This window comes from Meriones unguiculatus, chromosome 3 (assembly GCF_030254825.1).
Source record: "Meriones unguiculatus strain TT.TT164.6M chromosome 3, Bangor_MerUng_6.1, whole genome shotgun sequence".
NCBI classification, from domain to species: domain Eukaryota; kingdom Metazoa; phylum Chordata; class Mammalia; order Rodentia; family Muridae; genus Meriones; species Meriones unguiculatus.
The window spans coordinates 172,364,467-172,386,511 of NC_083351.1; the positions used below are offsets into that span (position 1 = coordinate 172,364,467).

The 22,045-nt window shown below is 39.1% G+C and overlaps 1 protein-coding gene across 5 annotated transcripts in view; it reads right to left on the reverse strand.

Moving 5' to 3' along the window:
* Positions 1 to 2,261: 2,261 nt before the first annotated feature.
* Lin54 (lin-54 DREAM MuvB core complex component) overlaps positions 2,262 to 22,045 on the reverse strand; it is a 66,635-nt gene continuing 46,851 nt past the window's right edge. For 4 of the 5 annotated variants that reach the window (XM_021646118.2, XM_021646116.2, XM_021646117.2 and 1 more), the window contains exons 6-13: positions 17,092 to 17,165; positions 16,613 to 16,810; positions 14,886 to 14,977; positions 14,157 to 14,228; positions 12,777 to 12,879; positions 12,490 to 12,627; positions 8,216 to 8,418; positions 2,262 to 4,970 (exon numbers count right to left, since the gene is read on the reverse strand). In XM_021646118.2, coding sequence (XP_021501793.1) covers positions 4,769 to 4,970; positions 8,216 to 8,418; positions 12,490 to 12,627; positions 12,777 to 12,879; positions 14,157 to 14,228; positions 14,886 to 14,977; positions 16,613 to 16,810; positions 17,092 to 17,165 — 1,082 coding nt within the window. In that variant the 3' untranslated portion in view covers positions 2,262 to 4,768. The remainder of the gene's footprint in view (positions 4,971 to 8,215; positions 8,419 to 12,489; positions 12,628 to 12,776; positions 12,880 to 14,156; positions 14,229 to 14,885; positions 14,978 to 16,612; positions 16,811 to 17,091; positions 17,166 to 22,045) is intronic. The other variant, XM_060381022.1, reaches the window with a different exon arrangement.

A 22,045-nucleotide genomic window follows, 5' to 3' on the forward strand; every position in this document is an offset into this window, starting at 1 on the left:
TTACAGCATATAGACTGTATGTGCACACACATATTTCCTACTTTTGATGCTATTATAATGGTAATTCTAAAATTTCCATTTCTAAATGTTTATTGCTTACATGTAGAAATACAATTGCATACTTCTAAGTTCTGTGACACTTTTCATTAAATTCTGATTTTTCTGTGCAGACTTCTCACTCATTTCCAGTCTGTGCGCCTGCCTCTCCCCTTGCCTTAGGAAATGAAAACGTCTGCAAAGCAATGAATAGGAACAACTTGTTCCCAGTGTCAGAAAAACACACTGGCTCACCACGAGTGTGGCTTACTGTGGCATTTATAAATGCTCTTTATCCAGTTAGTTTTAATTTGCTTGAAAGTTGCTTTATTATTATTATTATTATTATTATTATTATTATTATTATTAATGGGTGCTGAATTTTTTTCTGTACTTTTTGGCAAAATTTTTTTTGAAACATAATCCACATGTCATAACACTCATTTTTTAAAAAAGTATACAATTCAGAATTCTTCTATATTCACCACCACTTCCTGCAACTTTGAGACCTGCCATTTTTAAAGTGTAATTGTCACTTATGTATATTAATCCACTTCACTGATTAAAAGAATACTGGCTCACCCTTTTATTCCTGGTGTGATATTTTCCTTAAAGTACAGAGTTATAAAAGTCTCAGTGATCTAATACCTTGAACATCCAGCAGAAGTTAAGGATGTTTTAAATGTTCCCCCCAAAAAATGTCATTTAAGAAATATTTTATCTTTTTTAAAAGCCTTGGCCAGTGTGGTGGTGTACATCTTTAATCCCAGAAATTGCAGGGCAGAGGCACACAGAGATCTGTGCATTCAAGGCCAGCCTGGTCTGGGATAGCTGAGCTGTCTGCAGGTGAGCAAGGTCTACACAGTGAGGATCCTGTCTCAGAAACCATACAGAACAAACCCCACATGTCTAGACCTTGGAGGTGATCTTGGAGGGCTAATTGCTTTAGCACGTGCTAGGCTCTGGATTCAACCAGGGATCAAAAACAACTTGGGGGCAGGTGGTGTGGGAGAGGAGCTGGAGAAATGGCTCATCCTTTAAGAGCACTGGCTGCTCTTTCAGAGGTCTTGAGTTCAATTCCCAGCACCACATGGCATCTTTCAACTATCCATGATGGGATCTGATGCCCTCTTCTGACATGCAGGTTTATGTGCAGATGGAGCACTCATACACATGAAGTACACACACAAATCCTAAAAAGAAACAAGCAAACAAACAAACAAAAGAAAAGGCAAAAGCACACACCGCCAAGGGCAGAGAGATGGCTGCAAATAGGAGCTCATGCTGCTCATGTCCAGGACTTGAGTTCTGGTCCCAGCACCTGGGTCACAGTAGTTCAGTCACCTGTAACTCCAGCTGCAGGGACCTGACAACTCTAGTTTGGGGGTGGAGGCACTCACACTCTTTCACATATTTGCCCCCACACCCACAAGCCACATGTACACAATTAAAAATAAATCTCTAAGAACAAATAAAAAAATACAACCCACACAACACACTAAGTATGGTAGCACACATGTCATGAAATGGAAGGTGGAAGAGAGGAGGACCAGGGGTTCAAGACCTTCCTTCCTACTTAGTATAGGCAGCCTGTGCTACACAAGACAATGCCTCAAAAATAAAAAACAAACAAAAAACCAGGTGAATGACTCACATCCATAATCCCTCCTCTAGCACTCTGAAAGGTGAGGCAGAAGGACTGTCAGGAATTTGAGGCCAGCCGAGGTTAAACAGGGAGATACTTGAAAAGAGAGAGAGAGAGAAGGAAGAAAATCAAAATAAACAGACAAAAACATCTGATCTACAGATAAAGACACTATCAGGAACTGGGAAATAACCTTAAATAACACACATATTAGAAAATAGCTTCACTACTAGGGGTGTAGTTCAGTAGCACAACACAGGGCCAGCATGCACGGAGTCCTAGGTTCAATCCCTGACAGAAGCAAGATAATTACCAACAACAGTAGGAAGTGCTTCAATAGTGGTCTAGTTGCTTGGTTCTGGGGCTTTGAGTAGATACTCCAGAAACGCTGTGCAAGGTATCTCCCATAGGGCTGTGAAATCAGTGCTTGCTGCCCAGGGTCTAGGGTGCATCTCTGACAACATAAAAACAGACCACAATGCTTATGGGATCCATTTTCCCAGAGGTAGAACTGAAGGTCCAAGCTTCAAGGATATGAATTCTTTTTCTAATCAGCATTACAGAACAAAAATAGAAAAACTTTCTGAAGCTATTTTTATTCACATTTTACATAAGAGCAAAATGTCAGTTATGGAGTATCAGATGACGGGGCTAAGGCGGTTCATCCCACTTCCTCAGCCAGCGCTGTTCACTTCGGTCCTACCACACCGAGCTCCCATCTCATAGATAAGACCTACAGGCTGCTTTTTCCTCTCCAGGCCACAAGAGCTAAGAGGTGGTCACAAGAGCATAATGCATCTAAAAGAAAGGAGACAGTATTTCTGCCTCAGCAGTGGAAAAGTACAGACATATTCTTATTTCAATGCAATTCATATTAATGAATTGTCCAAAGTTATCTTTTGAAGTTTTTTTCAGAAGAAATGTCAAATGTACTTGAAAATCAGGTAAATTAAAAGGCTTCCTGCATGTGAATGGTTAAAACTGGTATTATTAAACTAAAGAAAAAATGCAAAACTTTTTTTTCACAGAATAGTATAAATGTTTATTTTCTGTATGATTTATTCTTCTGCCCTGATTTTACAATATAGAAAAGTGTACTTTTTGAATAGCTCTAGTAAATATAATCTTTCTACTTTGGGACGTAAATAGGGCTTAAAAATTATATACCGAACCCTCCCCAAATAATCTTTTGAAATTGATGAATTACTGTGGCTATTAACTTTGTTCAGCAATTTGATGCAAATGCCTAATACAAAAAGTTGTTTAGTGAGAACCACACAGGAAGAAAGGGACTGATACTTTAGAAAGCTTCTTAAAAATCAAAACTAGTAGCATTTGATTGCACCTTCAAATTTTTACAAGCAAAACATTCTTAAGCAATGCCATCATACATAATCTACAATTATAATCAAAAATTCACAAACATTTTGTGGACACTGTATATAAATACACATCACAATGGTGCAATGAGAATGAACACATAATATATACAAAATGAACAAAGTTTAGGTTTAGACCAAAAACTTATTGCAGTCTTTTGAAAAATAACTTGATTAGATATTATTTTATCCTTGTAGACTAATTTACATTTATACAAAGCTTACTTAGACACGCTAGACTGAGGTGCTAAGAATGCCTGCATTATCTACATTTAAAGTTACTGCACTATAATTTCATAAGTCCACATTTTAAAAGGAGGGTACTTTAATGAATAACGGAATCCTTTTGGGGTTAATTTCTATTGCCTATATCTTTCATGTTCATATGAACATATATACATACTTAACTACATACAACTACAGAGTCCTTGTAGGAAAGGTAATAATCGTATGCTAATAATTATCAAGAATTAAGGTACCTTACAAAATGCCCCAATTCCAACATATTTCCCCCTTGTCATAAACTCAAGAGTCCTATTACAACAAATAGGCTCTCAAGTTCATAGTTTTTAATTATTGAAGATGATTTAGATTTTTTTTTTTTGCAAGTATGAGAACACATATATGTCAGCTTACCAAATCACTGGCTAAAAAACAATGTTGTATTAAACTTTCTTTATAAAAAGCTCACTACAATTGTGGAAGCTGCTAGGAGGTCCATTTTAGTAAATCAGGTAAGAGTCACACATTGATTCAAACTTAGTTCAAAAGGTCTACAAAGAACTGTGTGCATAAAAACGTCATCATACATAATCTCACAACTTTGTATCCTTGCTTCTCCATCCAAGCCAAATTTTGTACTTGATACTTGAGTTCTATATTATCATGACATAAAATGCTTACTTCAGTTTACACAATCTTATTTTAGTAATTATCCATAATCACTTTGACAATTATTGCAAAACATACCACCTCCTTCAAAGAAAATGAAGACACCCCAGAACATGTTAGCCATTCCTCATCATAAAGACACACTGCCCATCCTCTGAAAATTACTGTCCCTTAATATTTTGTTTTCTTTAAAGAAAATACGTTCATATCTGAAAGGTGTGACAGGGATTGTTTCCCCTTCTGATCTTCCCAAAGAGACAACAGATAGTATTCTAGAATCCACCTTAAAAAGCTGCTTTTTCTTTAGAAGGATGGTGTTTTTCTAAACAAAATGTTATTTGAATATGTTTCATTAAGAATCTGGTTATATGGACATTCTACCTGTGAATATTCTGGATCTGGAGCCAAAGAATGGGTAACACCCATGGTGCTTTAGCTTCTTCTACAGAACAAAGTCATACAACACCATACTTTATAAACGATATTACAATAATTTATGAATGTTCTTTGTCAAGAGAATCAGAAGGACAGAACATCTAATTCTTAAGAAACCCAAGCAAATTAAAAAATATATAATACAATAAAGGAAAAATTTTTAAAGAAAAAATTTAGAAGGGACATAGGCAGAATTAACTAAGATTTAAAATGTACTAATTTCTTCATTTAAAATTTCTTCTCTTTCAATATTATAGTTTCAGGTCTCTTAAAACAAGGGATGAATTAAAATACAGTAATTGTTAGACTATCCTCTAAAAAATCAAGTGTCCTGGCACCTTAAATCCTCTGCACAGTTCCACGCCAGTCTTTTGTACAAGAGTTAGCAGTGCATGGCACAAGGGTCACTTTTTGCTTTTCCTGCAGAGTTGATGACGCTCATCAAACACCGTCCAAATTCCTCAAGAATCATGCGCTCTGCCGCCGCCTTTGATTTCCCCTTCTTGTCTGCCTGCTCTGCCTGGGCAAGAAGGCAATTACACGTGGCTTCAGCTACTTCTTTAGTTACAAAGGTAAATGGCAATCTGAAATGATTTTTGAGAGAGAAACACAGATGACCATGGGTTGATCTGGGGTTCTACTGAATGTTCATGCTGCACCACAAAAGGACATGGGGTCCATGAGGGGAGCACATCCTCAAGCACTCTAAGACTCAGGTTTGGTCTCAGAGAGCGCATCTAAAATATTTACCAGGAAATACACTTAACATAAAACGCATGATCTACTCCAGACAATGTTATCTAGCAAAATAAAAGATGTATTTCTACACATAAACTGGGTTTGTCTACCACTTAAGTCTCCCCAGTGTGCAAATGCTCCATGAGCACCGTCCTGGTTTTTCATCCTCTTTTCTGACACAGTAGAAGTATTCTATAATCATTACTAGGGATTAAAGAACTGCTGAAAACAAAATTCTACCACACTCCCTTATAATGGCTGTAAAAAAAGAACAAACAAAAGCAGTTTGTTTAAGGTGAGTGGCACACACCTTAAATCCCACCACTCATGAGGCAGAGGCAGGAGGATCTCTGTGAGTTGGAGGCCAGCCTGATCTACAGAGTGAGTTCCAGGAGAATCAGAGCTATACAGAGAGACCCTGTCTCAACAACAAAACAAACAAAAAAGCGCACACCAAGCTGCGCACTGCTCCATTACAATAAACACAACAAAGGAGGAAATAGATACTGTCCTATGAATTTGTTACAGTGGAGCCAAGTAGTTTCAAAGCCTGAAAGAGGTTAGCAGATAACTGACAACACCCCACAAGCAGTCACAGGTAGACTACTGACACTCTATAGGCAGAACTTAAAGCCTACAGTGACAAGAGTTACTGAGCCTCAGACTGTCACACAAGTCTACTGCAATCCTGAGCTTCTAAAGAGGTGCTCTAGAAAATATTACTATAAATTCTGGGGGATGGTGGACTGAAATATTTTACTCTAAGGATATTATACAACTTATGAGTAACACTAATAAGATACTAGTAGTAATAGTAATAGTGAATAGCAAAAAATAGTACAATAATAGTAATAAAATACAGAATAACAAAATACATAAAAGATTTGGGAACTACAAGAAGAAGGAAAAAAGAATTTCAAGACACCAACAAAATATACTGAGCATGCTGGCCTAACTACCATGTTTGCCTTTCTAGTAGTTTATGAGAGATATCGAAAGAGAGCACGTGTGTATGTGGGTATCTGAGGGTGCAAGTGGAGGGAAGAGGAGACAACTTTGGATAGTATTCCTGGGCATACATATTCTTTATGTATCATTAAAAGATTATGAAGAGTCTATGTCCCAACACTAATTAGCTATATGACCATTTTTACATACTTCAGTCAAAATTTTGTAAATAATAATTCAGTTCTAAGAGCTCATGAGAGTTCAGCTGACTTGGCCAGGCTGGGCCAGCGTGAAGTGGAGAGAACCCACTCCACCTATGTGTGTGTTTGTGTGTGTGTGACACATAAAACATATAAACACATAGATAAGCTGGGTGTGGTAGCACAGGTTTGTGACCCTGGCACTCAGGAGGCTGAAGTGGAAGAATTACAAATTCATATTAAGATCCTGCCTCTAAAAATTAAAAGAAAAAAAACAAAACAAAACTAAAAACCAAACTATTTTGTACCAAAAAAGTGTTTCATTGTTACAAATGTTGTACTTAAGCATTGTTGTTCAACTTAAGCATTTAATAGATCAGTGATTCTCAACCTTCCTAACTCAGTAACCATTTAATATAGTTCATGTTGTGGTGACCTCCAACCATAAAATTACTTTTGTTGCTACTTCATAACTGTAATTTTGTTACTGTTATAAATCATAATGTAAATATCTGATATGCAGGATATTTTAGGCAACCCCTATAAAGGGTCATTTGACCCTCTCCCAAAGAGGTTGCAACCCACTGAGAATCACTGTAAAAAGATCATTTGCAAGATTTATTCTCTTAATAATTTCTCAAATTAATCTCTAATATACTGCCTAATATAAATCCAATTCCAAATTACTGTGTTAATAGTAGGCCTTAAAAAATACTGGCAACATAAATGTTTCTTGCAGTTTGCAGAAATCTGGGACCAGAGTCACAAAGTACTTTTTCTCCACAGACTAAGAAGCAACTCCAATAGGGGACACATGCACTTATTTTTGTTCTTCTTCTGTCATTTATTTTAAACACTTTGATATATATTCTTGTTGGGGGTTGGTCTGCTGCTTGTATTTTGATGCTACTTACTGGCCCTCAAGATCTGGTTACTGCCCAGAGATACCTACTTGTTGTGAAACCTGTCTAAGACCTTATACCTAACTGGTTAACTAAAACTGGGCAGGGGAGAATGGGGTAGGCCTGGCTAAGGTTCCCAGGATTTAGGACTAATGATAAATAATAATATATAACCTAACACCCACCATTTTATTTTCAACAACATATTCTTTTCAGTTAATTGTGTAATATATATTATATATATAATACCTTTGTTTATTTTTTTAATTAATTAATTTTGTCTTATTTATGTATTTGGCTTGAGATAGTGTTTCTCTGTATAGCCTGGCTGTCCTGGAACTTGCTTTGTAGACCAGACTGGCCTCATTTCAGAAATCAACCTGTCTGTGCCTCCTGAGTGCTGGAATTAAAGGACTATGCCACCATGTCCAGCTATTTTTTATTTTGTTTTGTTTTGAGATGGGGTCTTGCTCTATTGCACAAGCTACCGGAAACTCCAAATAACAGCTGCCTCCACTACTGGGCAGCTAAGGGCAACAGCACTGTACCTCCAAATGATGGCTACTCCACTCCAGAGCGCAGCTGTCTAGTGAAGCAGACACAAAACCACAGTATTATAGTGTATGGAGGATAGGCAAGTGTCTGAGAACACAAGACAAGGCAAGAGACTATGAAAGTGAGGAGTCATGCTGAAGGGAGGGGAGATCCTGGCTTTCTTAAGAGTTTCTTCAGGTACAAACTTAACTTGAGTCAGGAGAGAGCAATCCAGCTAAATTATCTATAACATACAAAGCATTGCTGTGCGCTGGGAATACCACAGCTTTTCTATTACTCTTCAGCTTACTTAAAAAGTAAGTAAGATGGAAGGAAAATAGAAAATTCAAAAGTTGGCAACAGGTTGGAGTCCGAATTTAAAACTTTATCTTCCTAAAAAGAAACCTTACTAAAAAGGAACAATCTGAAAAACAGATGAAAAGAGGTTTTTAAGAAAAAAAATAAAAAATTAAAAAACAAAGAGGATTTTAAGAAGTACTGACTTACTTTCCTCCTCCACTGTTCAGAGCTGGGGCTGGCCTGGTAAGCAAGTCTGAGATCTGAGAGGACAACTTGGTCTTTGCTGCTGTCTGCTGCTGGACCCTGACTTCAGCTGCATCTGCCAAGTGCATCAATGTCTTCCGTTCTGGGCTTTCTTCAAAATTCTTGCAGCCAATGCATTTGCATATGGAGGAACACATTATTTTTGCCTGAAAGATTTGCCAAAGGGAAGTTTCCAAATCAAAAGTAGAAAATAATACTGTAAGAAGATACCCCAACAGAAAAATAACAGCATTATCTTATCAACTGATGTCTTAGATGAAAGAAAGCATGTTCTGCTAACAAAGGCTCTGCCAGTTGGTAAATCAAGGGTTAAATGAGAACAGTGCTTCATGCAAGGCCTTTCAGCCCTCTTCCATTCTGACTACAGATTTTCACCCAGACAGGACTAGCATTTTCTTCAGAGTGAATATTAAAAATATTTTTAAAAGACATAATTTTTTTTTAAAGTCACTAAGAATCCAACCACTCAATCAAATCACCATTTGATTGTCAGTGACTTCATACTTATACAAACTCACAATTTCACACTGGAAGAAATTCATACCTGAGCTTGGTGAAGATGAGGCAGAAAAACTGTCATTAATTTGAGGCCAGCCTAGGCTACAAGTGTAAGACACTATCTCAAAAAGATTAAAGTGGAAAGGGGGATTTCATGTACTGTTTTTTCTTCTCTCACCAAGTCAGATTCCCAAGCCCTTCCATTCCCAACATCCATAAACTGGTGTGTTCTCCTATGTGAAAATATAAAGCATGTCTACATGAAAACACTATAATCCTAGCACTTGGTAAATGGAAACAGGTCCATCTACAGTTCAAGGCCAACCTGACCTATACAGTGAATTCAAGGCCAGCCAGCCTAGGCTACATAAAGACCATGTTTCAAACACACACACAAACACACACACTAAATAAGTAACTCTGAAAGCCCAGACTGTAGGTACACATAGCAACTAACAAATATAGAACTGTCCTTTTTAGCTTGTTTTTACAAAAATCACCACCTGCCTTGGTACACCTTCTTTCCTCAAAGCCTTCTCCTAGCTATCCAGCACAGTGGGATCCCTGACACAATAAGCCTCATGTTTAGATCATTCATCCCTCTAATAATGGGTGTGGTTAGAGTTCGTGGGCAACAAAAGCGATTCATTAATTTTTTTTTTTTTTTTTTTTTTTTTTTTTTTGTGGGGAGGAGTGCCCAAATACAGCTTCTATTTCTCTGAACTAGATTTTATTTATTTATTTTTTTAAAAATAGAACTCATTGGCTGCAGCATATCTTAAGTGATGTGGTTAGGTTGTTTCTTACCCAGTTCTAACACCTCTCACATCGCCAACAATGTGCACCACCACACTGGGCTTCCAATGTGATGGGGGCGGGGGGATGCATGAAAGCACACTGTTCTGTACATTTCCCTAACTATTAGAGAATTTCATCAGAGGAGACATATTAGCAATGAACATTCTTTTTGTTTTGTTTTCTGAAGACAGTGTTTTTCTGTGTAGCCCTGGCTGTCCTGGACTCACTTTGTACACCAGGCTGGCCCCAAACTCACAGAAATCCCCCTGCCTCTGACTCCTGGGTGCTTGGGATTAAGGGCGTGCACCACCACCATTCTCACCTCTGTTCCACAGCAGTGAGCATTCTTAACCATTGAGCCATCTCTCCTGTTCTGACACTAACAGAGCACAAGAAAGAGATTACATGCTATCTGTTTAGTTTTGCTAATTCAGCTTCCCCAGAAGTCCAAGAGGAATTGGGGATAACACAAGAAAAGGCAGAAGCATTTGGCTGTCATGCAGAGCCACACATAATCAAGTAAAACTTGAGGATAGGTGAAAAAAACAGAAGTCCAGAGGTAAGCCAACAGGACCCAAAGCCAACTCAACTGAATGTCCAAGTACCAACAAAAAATTCCAACTGTTTGTTAGAAAACATCATCAATTAACCACTGTTATTCAAGGCTTGATACATTCCTGGTTTTTCGTTTTTCTCTTTTCTTTCTGTGAGTTTGAGAATGAGAAATCCAACACTTTTCAACCATCCCACTACTTATTTACTTCCACTGATTCACTGACTGTTAACCAGTTCAATTCAGTGATTAGGTTCACAGAAGTTTGAAGTTCATGAGCTAGCCTGTCCTGACTGTTCCATGCTACAGACACGGACTAACTGCACCTCTAGTGCTTTAGAGTAATACTATCTTCTCTTTTCCTGTAGATTTGCTCTAATGCTTTCAAATCCAAAGTTATAGGCTTGTTTTGTACATGTTCTATGACATGGTTATACACACAGGCCTAATGTTTTATGAGTTACTCCAATAAAAAAAAGCAAAAATAGATATATCTAGCATTAAGTAAAAAAGACTGGCTTGCTGGATTTTAAGATGCCAAAGATGTTAGGAAGCTTATTATTAAACAATTATAAAAGAGTCTCAATTATTTGTGATAGCTGGGTTAAGAGAGAAACAGAAAGAAACATAGTTTTATAAAAATAACTTTAATACTTGTATGATAAGAACTTCAAGTCTTTGAAGAGAGAAACTGAAGATATCAGAAGATGGAAAGATCTCCCATGCTCAAGGATCAGTAGGATTAACATAACAAAAATGGGCATCTTAGCAAAAGCAATGTACAGATTCAATGCAATTCCCATCAAAATTCCAACACAATTCTTTGTATATCTTGAAAGAGTAATTCTCAACTTCATATGGAAAAAACAAAACAAAACAGGATAACTAAAACAATACTGTACAGTAAAAGAACTTCTGGAAGTATCATTATCCCTAATTTCAAGCTGTAATACAGAGTAATAGTAATGAAAACTGCATGGTTATTGGTATAGAAACAGATAGGGAGAGCTGGGCAGAGTGACACACGCCTGTAATCCCAGCACTCTGGGAGGCAGAGGCAGGTGGATCTCTGTAAGTTCCAGGAGTCCAGACAGCCAAGGCTACACAGAGAAACCCTTTCTTGAAAAAAAAAAAGAAATGGGGGGGAGGGGCTGGAGAGATGGCTCAGCATTTAAGAGCATTGATAGTTCTTCCAAAGGACTCTGGTTCAACTCCTAGCACCCATCAGGCAGTTCACAACTGTCTGTAATTCCAGCTCCAGGAGATCTGACACTCTAACCCATACATACTTGGAGGTAAAACACCACCAAGGTACATTTAAAAAAAAAAAAAAAAAAAAAAAACACAGACTGGGAGATCAATGAATTGAATTGAAGAACCAGAAGTAAACCCACACACATATGGACATTTGATTTTTGATAAAGAAGCCAAAACCATACAATGAAAAAAAGACAGCATCTTCAACAAACAGTGCTGGTCTAACTGGATATCTGCATGTAGAAGAATGCAAATAGATTCATATTTATCACCCTGCACAAAACTAAAGTCCAAATGGATCAAAGACTTCAACATGAAACCAGAAACACTAAATTGGTTAGAAGAGAAACTGAGGAAGAGCCTTGAGCTCATTGGCACATTGGCACAGCAGACAACTTCCTGAACAGAACACCAACAGCACAGGCACTAAGAGCAACAATTAATAAATGGATAAATGAGACCTCATGAAACTGAAACGCTTCTGTAAAGCAAAGGATACTGCTAATAGAACAAAAGGGCAGCCTACAGATTAGGAAAGATCTTCACCAAACCTACATCTGACAGAGGGCTAATATCCAAATATCAAGAAAGCAAATACCAAAAAAACAAATAACCCAATTAAAAAAAGAGGTACCAAGCTAAACAGAAAATTCTCAACGGGGGGAACCTCTAATGTCTAAGAAGTGCATGCTTTTAATCCCAGCACTTGGGAGGCAGAAGCAGGCAGATCTCTGAGGCTAGCCTGGTCTACAAAGCTAGTCCAGGACAGCCAAGGCTACACAGAAAAACCCTGTCTTGAAAAAAACCAAAGTATATCATGTATATGCATGTATGTCTTATTATTTTAAGTGAAAAATTAATTCTGATTTACGTGCTTTCAAGTGACGACCATTAAGTCATAAGTTTGTAGCTCAGCTAATAAAACCAACCTCCTCTGGAATGATGACCTGAGGAATGGCTCTTCTCAAGCCCTGCTTAAAAGGTCCCAGGCCTTCCTCAAAGGACGTTATACTAACATCATCTTTTCAAATGTAACAGCACAGTGATTTGCCAATTTTTAAATAATGTTTTCAGAAGATGGCTAGATTATCTTCCCCAGCCAGCAGCTCACCTCATAGCACTCACAGTAGTTTTTAAGACATCCTGACCGTTTGCAATTGCACCCTTTGCTGTGCCGTCGATCTGACTCCCCCTCTTTTCCTTTTCCTATCTTCGGCTTGAAGGCTTCTGGATTTCTATCAAGGCATGCCTTTTGGAACAGATCAAACACCAACTGAGGTTAAATCATAGATTCAATTTAAATACTTCAAAGGTAAAGAATTAGTATTTATCTTTGTGGAGCAACTGGTTCTTTAAAAATAGGTAAAGAGTTTCTGTCAGTTAAATGGAAAGAATCACCTTTATTGCTTTTTGTCTTTCATTTTCATGTTCCAGATTGTTGTAACAGTTAGTACAATTGCAGTTGTTGCAAAATTCACCATTTGCAAAGCAATCACAGTATCTGAAGATAAAATCAGAATAAGATTAAAACATCATTTTAAAATCAAGTTAGCAATTACCTGATTATGTATACATACACCTTCTACATGTTATAAATGTGGTCCAGGTATAGAATGGACTCGGAGATACTTAGATACAAAGTTAACAAAGCCACATACAGATTGACAGCCAAATGAGAGCCACCAACTCCTGGAATTTCATCCTAAAAACTTAGTCCATTTAAGAAATGGCAACACAAAAACTATATGACTTGATGTGCCCTTAAATGCTTATTTCAAAACCCTGAGAAAAAGGAGCCCAGCCTCAGACTTTTTAAGGGCTACAGAAGCTGGGACAGTGATGCTTGGAATTCCAAACCTCCAACAGGACTAGTACTTTTCACTGAACTTTCCATGTCAAACCTTATACAGTAATCCTAGTGAGAGAATTAACCATCCAACGAACTTCTTTTTTTAATTTACTTTATGCACATGAGTGTTTCTTCTTCATCTATGTATATGTACCACATGCATGCCTGGTGCCCATGGAAGTCTGAAGAGGGTGTTGGATGCCCTGGGACTGAAGTTACAGACGGTTGTAACCATTTAGGTGCTGGGAACTGAACCCTGGTCCTCTGCAAGAGCAACAAGTGCTCTTAACCAACTCTCTAGCCTCTAATCCAGTGACTCTTAAAACTACAAGTATTCCCTGACTTGGGAGACCACATATAAAGTCGTAAACAAAATCAAACTTGTTAGTATTGAGATGAAACCTATGTCTCATTTTGCTGGGTCTCTTGGCCCTACTGGCATATAGAAGACTCTAAAATTATTTTCTGTTTTTGGTTGTTGTTGTTTTCCAGACAGGGTCTTACACTGTGGTCTAGGCTGTCCCAAACGATCACAAATAATCCATGATGATCCTGAACACCTATCAATCCTCCTGCCCCAGTCTCCTCAGTCCTGGGGATACAGACAATAGGGCACCATGCTCATATTATTCTCTTCTGAATCAATGAAAGGATAGTATTCAACCATTCATGTTAGGTTTATTTAAACTGTTTAGACTTAATAAAATCTGTCTGTTAGGACTTTTTAATCTGGCCTCTGTCATTCCTCTATCATATATCTCCCTACAGGGCTCCATGTGGTCAGGGGCACCGTGCAGCAAAGAATCCTTCTCACCCCGCTTTCAAGTGTGAGGGTTGTGTGGCTTGTGCTACCATTCCCAAGTGGCTTCACTCAATTTTAAGAACATTTCTAGTTGTATCAAATATCAAATAATAATAAAACTACTCACAATTTCAAACACAGTGATTTTGTACAGTTACAGGGTTTTCTGGGCCGACTCGCAGACTCTGATGGAATTATGCTATCCAGACACATAAACACACAAAAAACATTAATTTCAATCATTTAAAATAATTATTTAAATCAAGAAAAAAAACTTCAATCTATAAATTCCTCCTACAGTAAACATTAACAGATGCATCCATTTCTAGCAAAACTTTACCAGGTTGTTTCATTTACATTTACAAAACGTCACCAACAACTGCTTGGAAGACATCACACGTACTCTTCCCTCTGAAAGAGCTGAGGTTGAAAATAGTTTCAAAATCTCCTAGGGCTTCATTATGAAAAGTAGGAAGAAGAATTGGCATAGGGAAAAATGGGGCGGGGTGTGGGGGATAGACTAGTTAACTCAATTCAGCACTGCTCACAGGCTAATAGAAGAAAGGCAGCAACTAACAGCTAAACAATCGCAAAAGCCAAAGCTTAGCCACTGAAAAACAACAGTCAACATCATTTTACACATGTTCACAGTGAGCAGGAAAAACATGGCAGAACGGGCAGAGGACACAGGGTCCTTCACTGAGTGCCCCTAGACCTTTCCATTTTAAGTATTTCAAAACAAAGTACTTTAGACAAATAAGGGGAAAACCAAATGCAATATATTTGGAATAAATCTATTTAATGCTCCACTTAAACTGATTTGATAACTTAATTTACATAGATTCAAAATACTCACCCATTGAATGGAAGCCTTGCCTGTGTCTGGATGCCGGACGTTCCAGTAAAATTAGAGTTGCTTGCTATAGACACATACGAAGACTGCTGTAACTATTGGCAAAAAAAAAAAAGTTCAGATAATATTTGCAAAAATGGAAAGTACTCTCAGACATAACAATGCGTAAGACACATGTCTACCCAAATAGAAAAAACACTGGGGAACTGAATTTTATATAAACCTCATGGTATGTTTCCAAAGACCTCAACCAACACTAGTAAAAACAGCATGAATGTTTTAGAGCATTGAATGTTACAGATATAAAAAGATTACTTTACAAAGGACTATGTCAGAATTATAGAAAATTCTAGGTGAAGAATTTTCTATACCAGTACCAGAATTTTCTATACAAGTACCAGAATAACATCTATTAACTAAGAAATGCAATGAACTCATTTGTAACATAGGTACTTATTATTTATTACATTACGAACAATAAAGAGGGGCAGTCCATCCACACCTTCTATTCTGTGTTGCTATAGAAACATGAAATGTTACGGGAAGAAGACTGAACATTTTTAATCATAGCCCCACAAGACACTGGATATAGCAGAGAACACATGTGACTTTTCATTCTCTTGTAATCAGAACTCATGAGTTCAGCACTGTGGAACACGGGGCTCATTTGCTTGATCCTTACATAACAAAGGGAACTTCCATCTGCATCTGCTTCATGGTAACAGCACTTCCAACCCAACCTGACTTCCATCCTAAAGGTGCCCAGATACTAGAACAAATCACTGAAACTGACATCTTGGGGGACAGGAGGGCTCAGGGAGCAGGAGGGCTCAGTGGGCAGAGTGTGTGCCATACAGGAGAGGGGCCCGGTCAATGCCCAGCAAGCTGGTTGGCCCACCCATAATCCTAGTGCTAGGAGGTGGAGACAGGGCCTCAGGAGCTAGCTGGCTAGCTGGATACCTAATTTGGCACGTTCTGAGTTCAAGTCAGAGAGCACGCCTCAATATATAAAGTGCAGGGTAATGGAGGAACAGACTAGCCTCTGTCCTCAACAAGGGAGGACACATATGTGATGCACACACTCACCTGCACACATGCGCCCTCACAGACAGCACACACGCACATAGACATTCTCTCCTCTCTGTCTCCTCTCTTCTCCTCTCCCCTCCCCTCCCCTCCTCTCCTTTCCGTCTCCTCCTCTCTTCTCCCTCTCCTCCCCTCCCCTCCCCTCCCCTCTTCTTTCCTCCCTCGCTCCCTCCCTCCCTCCCTCTCTCCCTCCCTAAGATACAACACCTTGGAGAAAACAGTGCTCCATGCCTATGCTCCCAGCAGTATGAAGGCAGAAGCATGGTGAATTCCAGGCCAGCCTAGGCTAGAGTGAGATCCTGTCTCCAAGAAATGGACTTATTTCTAAGCACCAGCCAGTAGCACTGTATTTGTGTGTAGAAATGAACATCAATGTTGGCAGTCTTTACTAAATTCACCGGAATTCCAATTTTTAATGTAAATTGTTTTAAAACTTACTCTACATATAGCCTTGCCCTATCACCAAACTATTCAAAATTGCCCAACTTTTAAATCATATTTGTGTTGTATATTTCTAAATTATAAACAAAGAAATTAAAATATTCAATTAATATAGCATTTAGAAAGAACCATCTTAACACAGAGCTGATGTTTGTATTACCTTTAGAACATGGCAGAGCTAAACATTCTCCTCTCCCACTCACCTGAGTGACATACTGCGCCGGAAGCACTGCGTAGCCCACGTTGCCTGTTCCTGGAGCTGGTGCCAGCACAGTACCTGGCGGCAGGTTAGTGAGGTTGGGCTGGATCTGAGGCAGTGGTGTGGCAGGCATGATAAGCCGTTGCTGTGGCTGGCTCGTAGTTACGAGTTGGGAAGTTGAATTGATAGGTTTTGGAACAACCTAAAAAGAAAAGAAAAGAAAATTTGTGACTAAATAATAAAAAAACATCAGTTTTGTAGGTGTTTAGTTCAGTATAAATCTCTTATACATAAACCTTTTTTTTTTTTTTTCTGGTCTGTGAAGGCCTGTGTTCAAGAACTCACTCTGTAGACCAGGCTGGCCTCGAACTCAGAGATCCACCTGCCTCTGCCTCCCTGAGTACTGGGATTACAGGCATATGCCACCATGCCTTATAACTAAATCTTATGACTAAAAAACCTGAAAAGCTGCACAATACTCACTTGTTTAACGGCCTGTGTTGGGACAAATGGAACTGACATCCGTACCGGGGTGGTGTTAACAACTACTGGTTTTGCTTTAAAAAAAAAGGAAGAAAGAAAGAAAAAAAAAACAAATTATTTACAGAAAACAGTACTCAAAACACTTACTAATACTTATCTTTCAAGATATTCTTAAGAAACAACTTAAAGGATTCCATTTGATTCTCATTTTGAGCAATGTTTAATCAAAGATAATTACCTTTCTTGGGAGGCAGAGGCAAGTGGATCTCTGTGACTTGGAGGCTTGCCTGACTGATCTACCTAATGAGTTCCAGGCCAACCAGGGCTACAAGGAAAGACCTCAAATAAAAACCAAAGCACACCAAACAAAAAAACAAAAAGTAGTTACCTTTCAAAGTTGCTTCCTCCACCCAGCAAATTTAACTCAGGTGAGTAGCCCACCCAGGTGAGGGGCAGTCCCCTTAAAGTCCTACAGCCTGTGCTCAGAAGCCTCAGACAACACTGCACAAACAAAGGAACTGCCATTTACAGTTTCAGCTAAGTACACCATTCTGTGCTGCTGTTTCTAATCTCTGTGTTCCTTTAAACTAGAGAAAAGATCTTGCTTACACAACTCAGTATTTACAAAAGACAACAGGGCAAAAAGGTGAAAAATCTAAGTTCTTGAGCTGGCAAGATGGCTCAGCAGGTAGACTGAATTCAATCCCTGGGACCCACATGAAGGAAGAAAAAAAACAAACAACTCCAACATCTCTGACACAGACACGCACACAAACACACACATGTGCAAGCACACACCCAGACACACTTAACACTAATGCACCCACAAGCATACATACATACAGATGCATATACATGAACACATGAGCATATGTGCACGCGCACATACACACGTTAAAAAATATTAACTTCTAAAGTCAGAAGACCCAGCAGTCCCAGGCCCAGGTCTGCCCTTTGCCTGAGACATGCAGTCAACACCCAGACAGGGTGTGAGATGTATGAAGTCCATCCCTTGGAGTGGGTTAGGACAGCTCCCACCAGACAGCAAGTGCTCAGTACACACCAGCTGTCCTTACCTCGCTTCTCTGTAAATACTATGGCCAGTGCTCCTGTGGAGACTCAAGGATAAAGCACTTGCTCTCCAAATTGTATCATGGAACAGATCAGGGAAGTACACACACAAAAAAAATGATTTAAAACATGTTTTTAGATCTAGTTTATATGTATCCATGTTTGCCTGACTGCATTTTGTCTGTGCACAAGCATGTCTGGTCCCTAAGGAGTTATAGACAATTGCTGAATTCCCACGAAGGTGTTAGGAACTGAATGCTGGTCCTCTCCAAGAGAAGCATGTGCTCTCTTTGCTGCTGAGTCATCTCTCCAAACCCACAGAAATACTGAAATCATAATCATACAAGTACAGGGGCTGAGCAGATTATATTTATGAATGTGTGTATGTGTAACAAGAATTAGAGAAATAAAGCTAATTAATCTGAGAGAGAGCACGGGGTACGTGAGGGAAGTGATAGAAGGAGGAAAGGAAGCAGTAAAATTATGTGATTATATTTAAATTTCAAGAAATAAACAATATCTAGCCAGGCACTGTGGCACACACCTGTAATCCCAGCACTCAGGAGGAAAAGGCAGGCAGATCGTTGTTAGTCCAAGGCCAGCCTGATCTACAAAGTGAGTCCAGAACAGCCAAAGGCTACACAGAGAAACCCTATCTTGAAGAACAAAACAAACAACAACAACAACAACAAATCTAAAATAATACTATTACAGAAGATAAAATGAAGCCCGGTTTGATGGCACATGCCTTTAATCCTAGCACTTGGGCAGGTAGAGGCAGGTGGATTGCTGTGACTCCCAGGTCAGCAGCAGTGGTGGAGACAGCATACAGACTGTGGCAGAGCAGGAGAGTAGAAACTGCAAAGCATATTCACAATAGGTTAGTAAACACACCAGTCTAAGCGGAACATAGGATTAAAGTAGGCAAACTGAAAAACTTTGAATGTTTAGGTAGAAATTTACATATTTATTCAATTTCTTGTTTGTTTGTTTTGTTTGAAAGAGGATCTATCTATGTAGTTTAGGTTGTCCTGGATCTTGCTATGTAGATCAAGCTGGCCTTGAACTCAGAGATCCTCCCATCTCTGCCTCTGGAGTGCTGGGATTAAAGGCATTCACCAGGATTGCATTCTTTTTTTTTTAACCTTACTCTTTTGTTTATTTATTTACTTACTTACTTACTTACTTATTTATTTTATGTGTATGAGTGCTCTGTCTTCCTGCACACCAGAAGAATTCAGATTTCATTACAAATGATTGTGAGCCACCATGTGGTTGCTGGGAATTGAATTTAGGACCTCTGGAAGAGCAGTCAGTGCTCTTAACCACTGAGCCATCTCTCCAGGCCCCCAGGCTTGTATTTTTAAATTTAGTTTGATTTTAACTTTTGAGACAGGATCTCACTTTGTAGTCCTGGCTGGCCTGGAACTTGCTATATTGATCAAACTGGCCTTGAACTCAGAGACCTGCCTACTTCTGCCTACGGCATGCACTATCATGCCCAGTCTTATTCTGTATGTTTAATTCTATAGGCAATGAGATGTTTCTAGGGAGTTCTGAGGAACCTAAATATTATTGAAACAACACAAAGGAAAATTTACTTGGTAGCTGTCTGTAAAACAGTCCAACTCACATTGCAAGAAACAAGACAAGGCAGAAGGGTGCAAGCATGGGAGAGCAGCACTGTGGTGGGAAAACGAGTGCACGCCAGAGACTGGAAGTTGTGAAAGGAACTGACTTACCAACACCCTGCTTCCCACTCCCCACCCCAGCCAAGTGCTAGAACAGTAGGCCTAAGGGAAGAAGCGGCCAGCCACTCAGAGCTACCAAAATGAGGATGGCCAACTACAAACGTGAGGTAAGGTGGCTTGCAGAAGACAGAAACCTGGTGTGCAGAAACAAGGATAAACTCAGGTAACAAGCTGGAAACAGACTAAAAAACTTGGTCCAGGGCCAAATAGATGTAATTCTAAAAACTGCTTCCTGCCATTTCCAAAGCCTTGAAGGGGATGGGAGAGGAGGTGGGGTGGGAGTTAGGAAACTAGGAAGGATATCACCTGGGGTTTCACTTATGCAACAGTAAAGCTGGGAGCCTGGTCTCAAAGACAGGCAGATATTGGGAGGAAAACTGTTCTAAAAAGTAAAGAAAAAGCCTTTGTATAAAAAGGTCATAATGAGATTCTTCACAGCAATAGAACATAGAGTAAGACAAAGTGACATTGGATTTGAAGTGATTTCTAAGTTTGATTCTCCTAGTTACACCAAAGGATGATTTACAGAACATTATAAAAAGCCATTACAGACCAGTCCTAGCAACAGTAGATTTAAAAAGAAAGTTCAAATGCACACTTGACTCCTAGCCTGCTCCTTGGAGAGAGGAGATGATGGTCACCTTCCTGTGAGTATACAAAGCAAGCAGGATGGGACAGGACAATTTCATGATCCTCAGAAAAATAATATCGAAGGGTTATAACCTGCCTTGTGACATCAATATGTGACTTTCTTCACCCCCCCCCCATGCATGCACAAATATGTACAATCCCCCTGGAAAACTTAGGTACCCACATTTACAATAATGTACTAATAAACTAGAGAACCTTTTCAGCTTATATATGAAAACTTCAACTTGCTATTCCTATACATTAATACATATTACAAATATGCAGATCTTTTATGGAAAGGACAGACAGAAAAGAAAAAAACACAGGTGAGCTTGAGAGAAAGTGCACGCATAGTACCTGGATGTGAATGGGCTGGAAGAATGTATGTGAATGGGCAGAGCAGGGTGGAAGAGGCAGAGAGGTGAGGACAAGAGAGAGGCAAAGAAGTCTGGAAGCAGGAACAGTCCAGAGACTGTGAGGAAGACAAAAGGAAAAGAAATGGAGTAGAGAAATGTAGAAAATAGCCTTAGGTTGGAAGAATAAATACATTAGAATTAGAATGGATGTCCAAATCCATTCCTCTGCTTTACCTTATCTTCAGTTCATTTTTTTTTCTTTTTTTCTCCTCATACCAATGAATAAAACAATGCTAATATTATACTGGGAATGGAGTCATAGAATAGTATACACATCCAAAACCCATAAAATACAACCAATAGCAGCTAGCAAGCGCTTTTTATCACCATGATATATGGTTAGATTGGATTTATCTCTGTTAAATTTAAGTACTAAGAATACAAAACTTGAGTCTTTTAGTTCATAACATGTAAGTTCATTCTCCTTACCTTCGCTAAGAATGCTATGACAGAGCCTGGGAGGTGGCTTATGGGTAAAGGTGCTGGCCACCCAGCTTAACAGACCCAGGCCTGATCCCTGAGACCCACATAAGGGATGGAGAAACCTCCACACGTGCTGAGACACATGGCCCACCCTCCAAAGAGAGCTGAAAAAGTAACCAGCTGGTGTCTGAGTCTTCCATTCACTTCTGCGTTTGGTTTTGTGGTATTGGGGATCGAGCCAAAGCCCAACACGTGTGAGGTGGGCACACCACTTAGCGACATACACATCTCTTCAATTTGACACTTTGGGAGCATAAAGCAATTTCCCAAAGAAAAATAGGCTCTGAGCTCTAAGCTATTCTGAACCTTTCATTCTGCTCAACTTTTAAAATTAGCCAAGTGTGAGAACAGTGACATTTGTCTATGCAGAGGGATCAGGTAACAGGAAGTTGTGTTTGTTTGCTGGCAGAGTCTGCTTACAGGCTGGCCTGGACCTTAAACTTCTGATCCTGGGGAAGAGGGAAGGATGGAAAGTAAAAAATAAATAAGTCACAAAAAAAAACAAAACAAAACAAAACAAAAGCTATCTGATCCTAGTATGAGGTATACAAGGCAGGGACAACCACAGCCAGTTTGTGGTACTAAGGAGCAAACCTAAGGCTC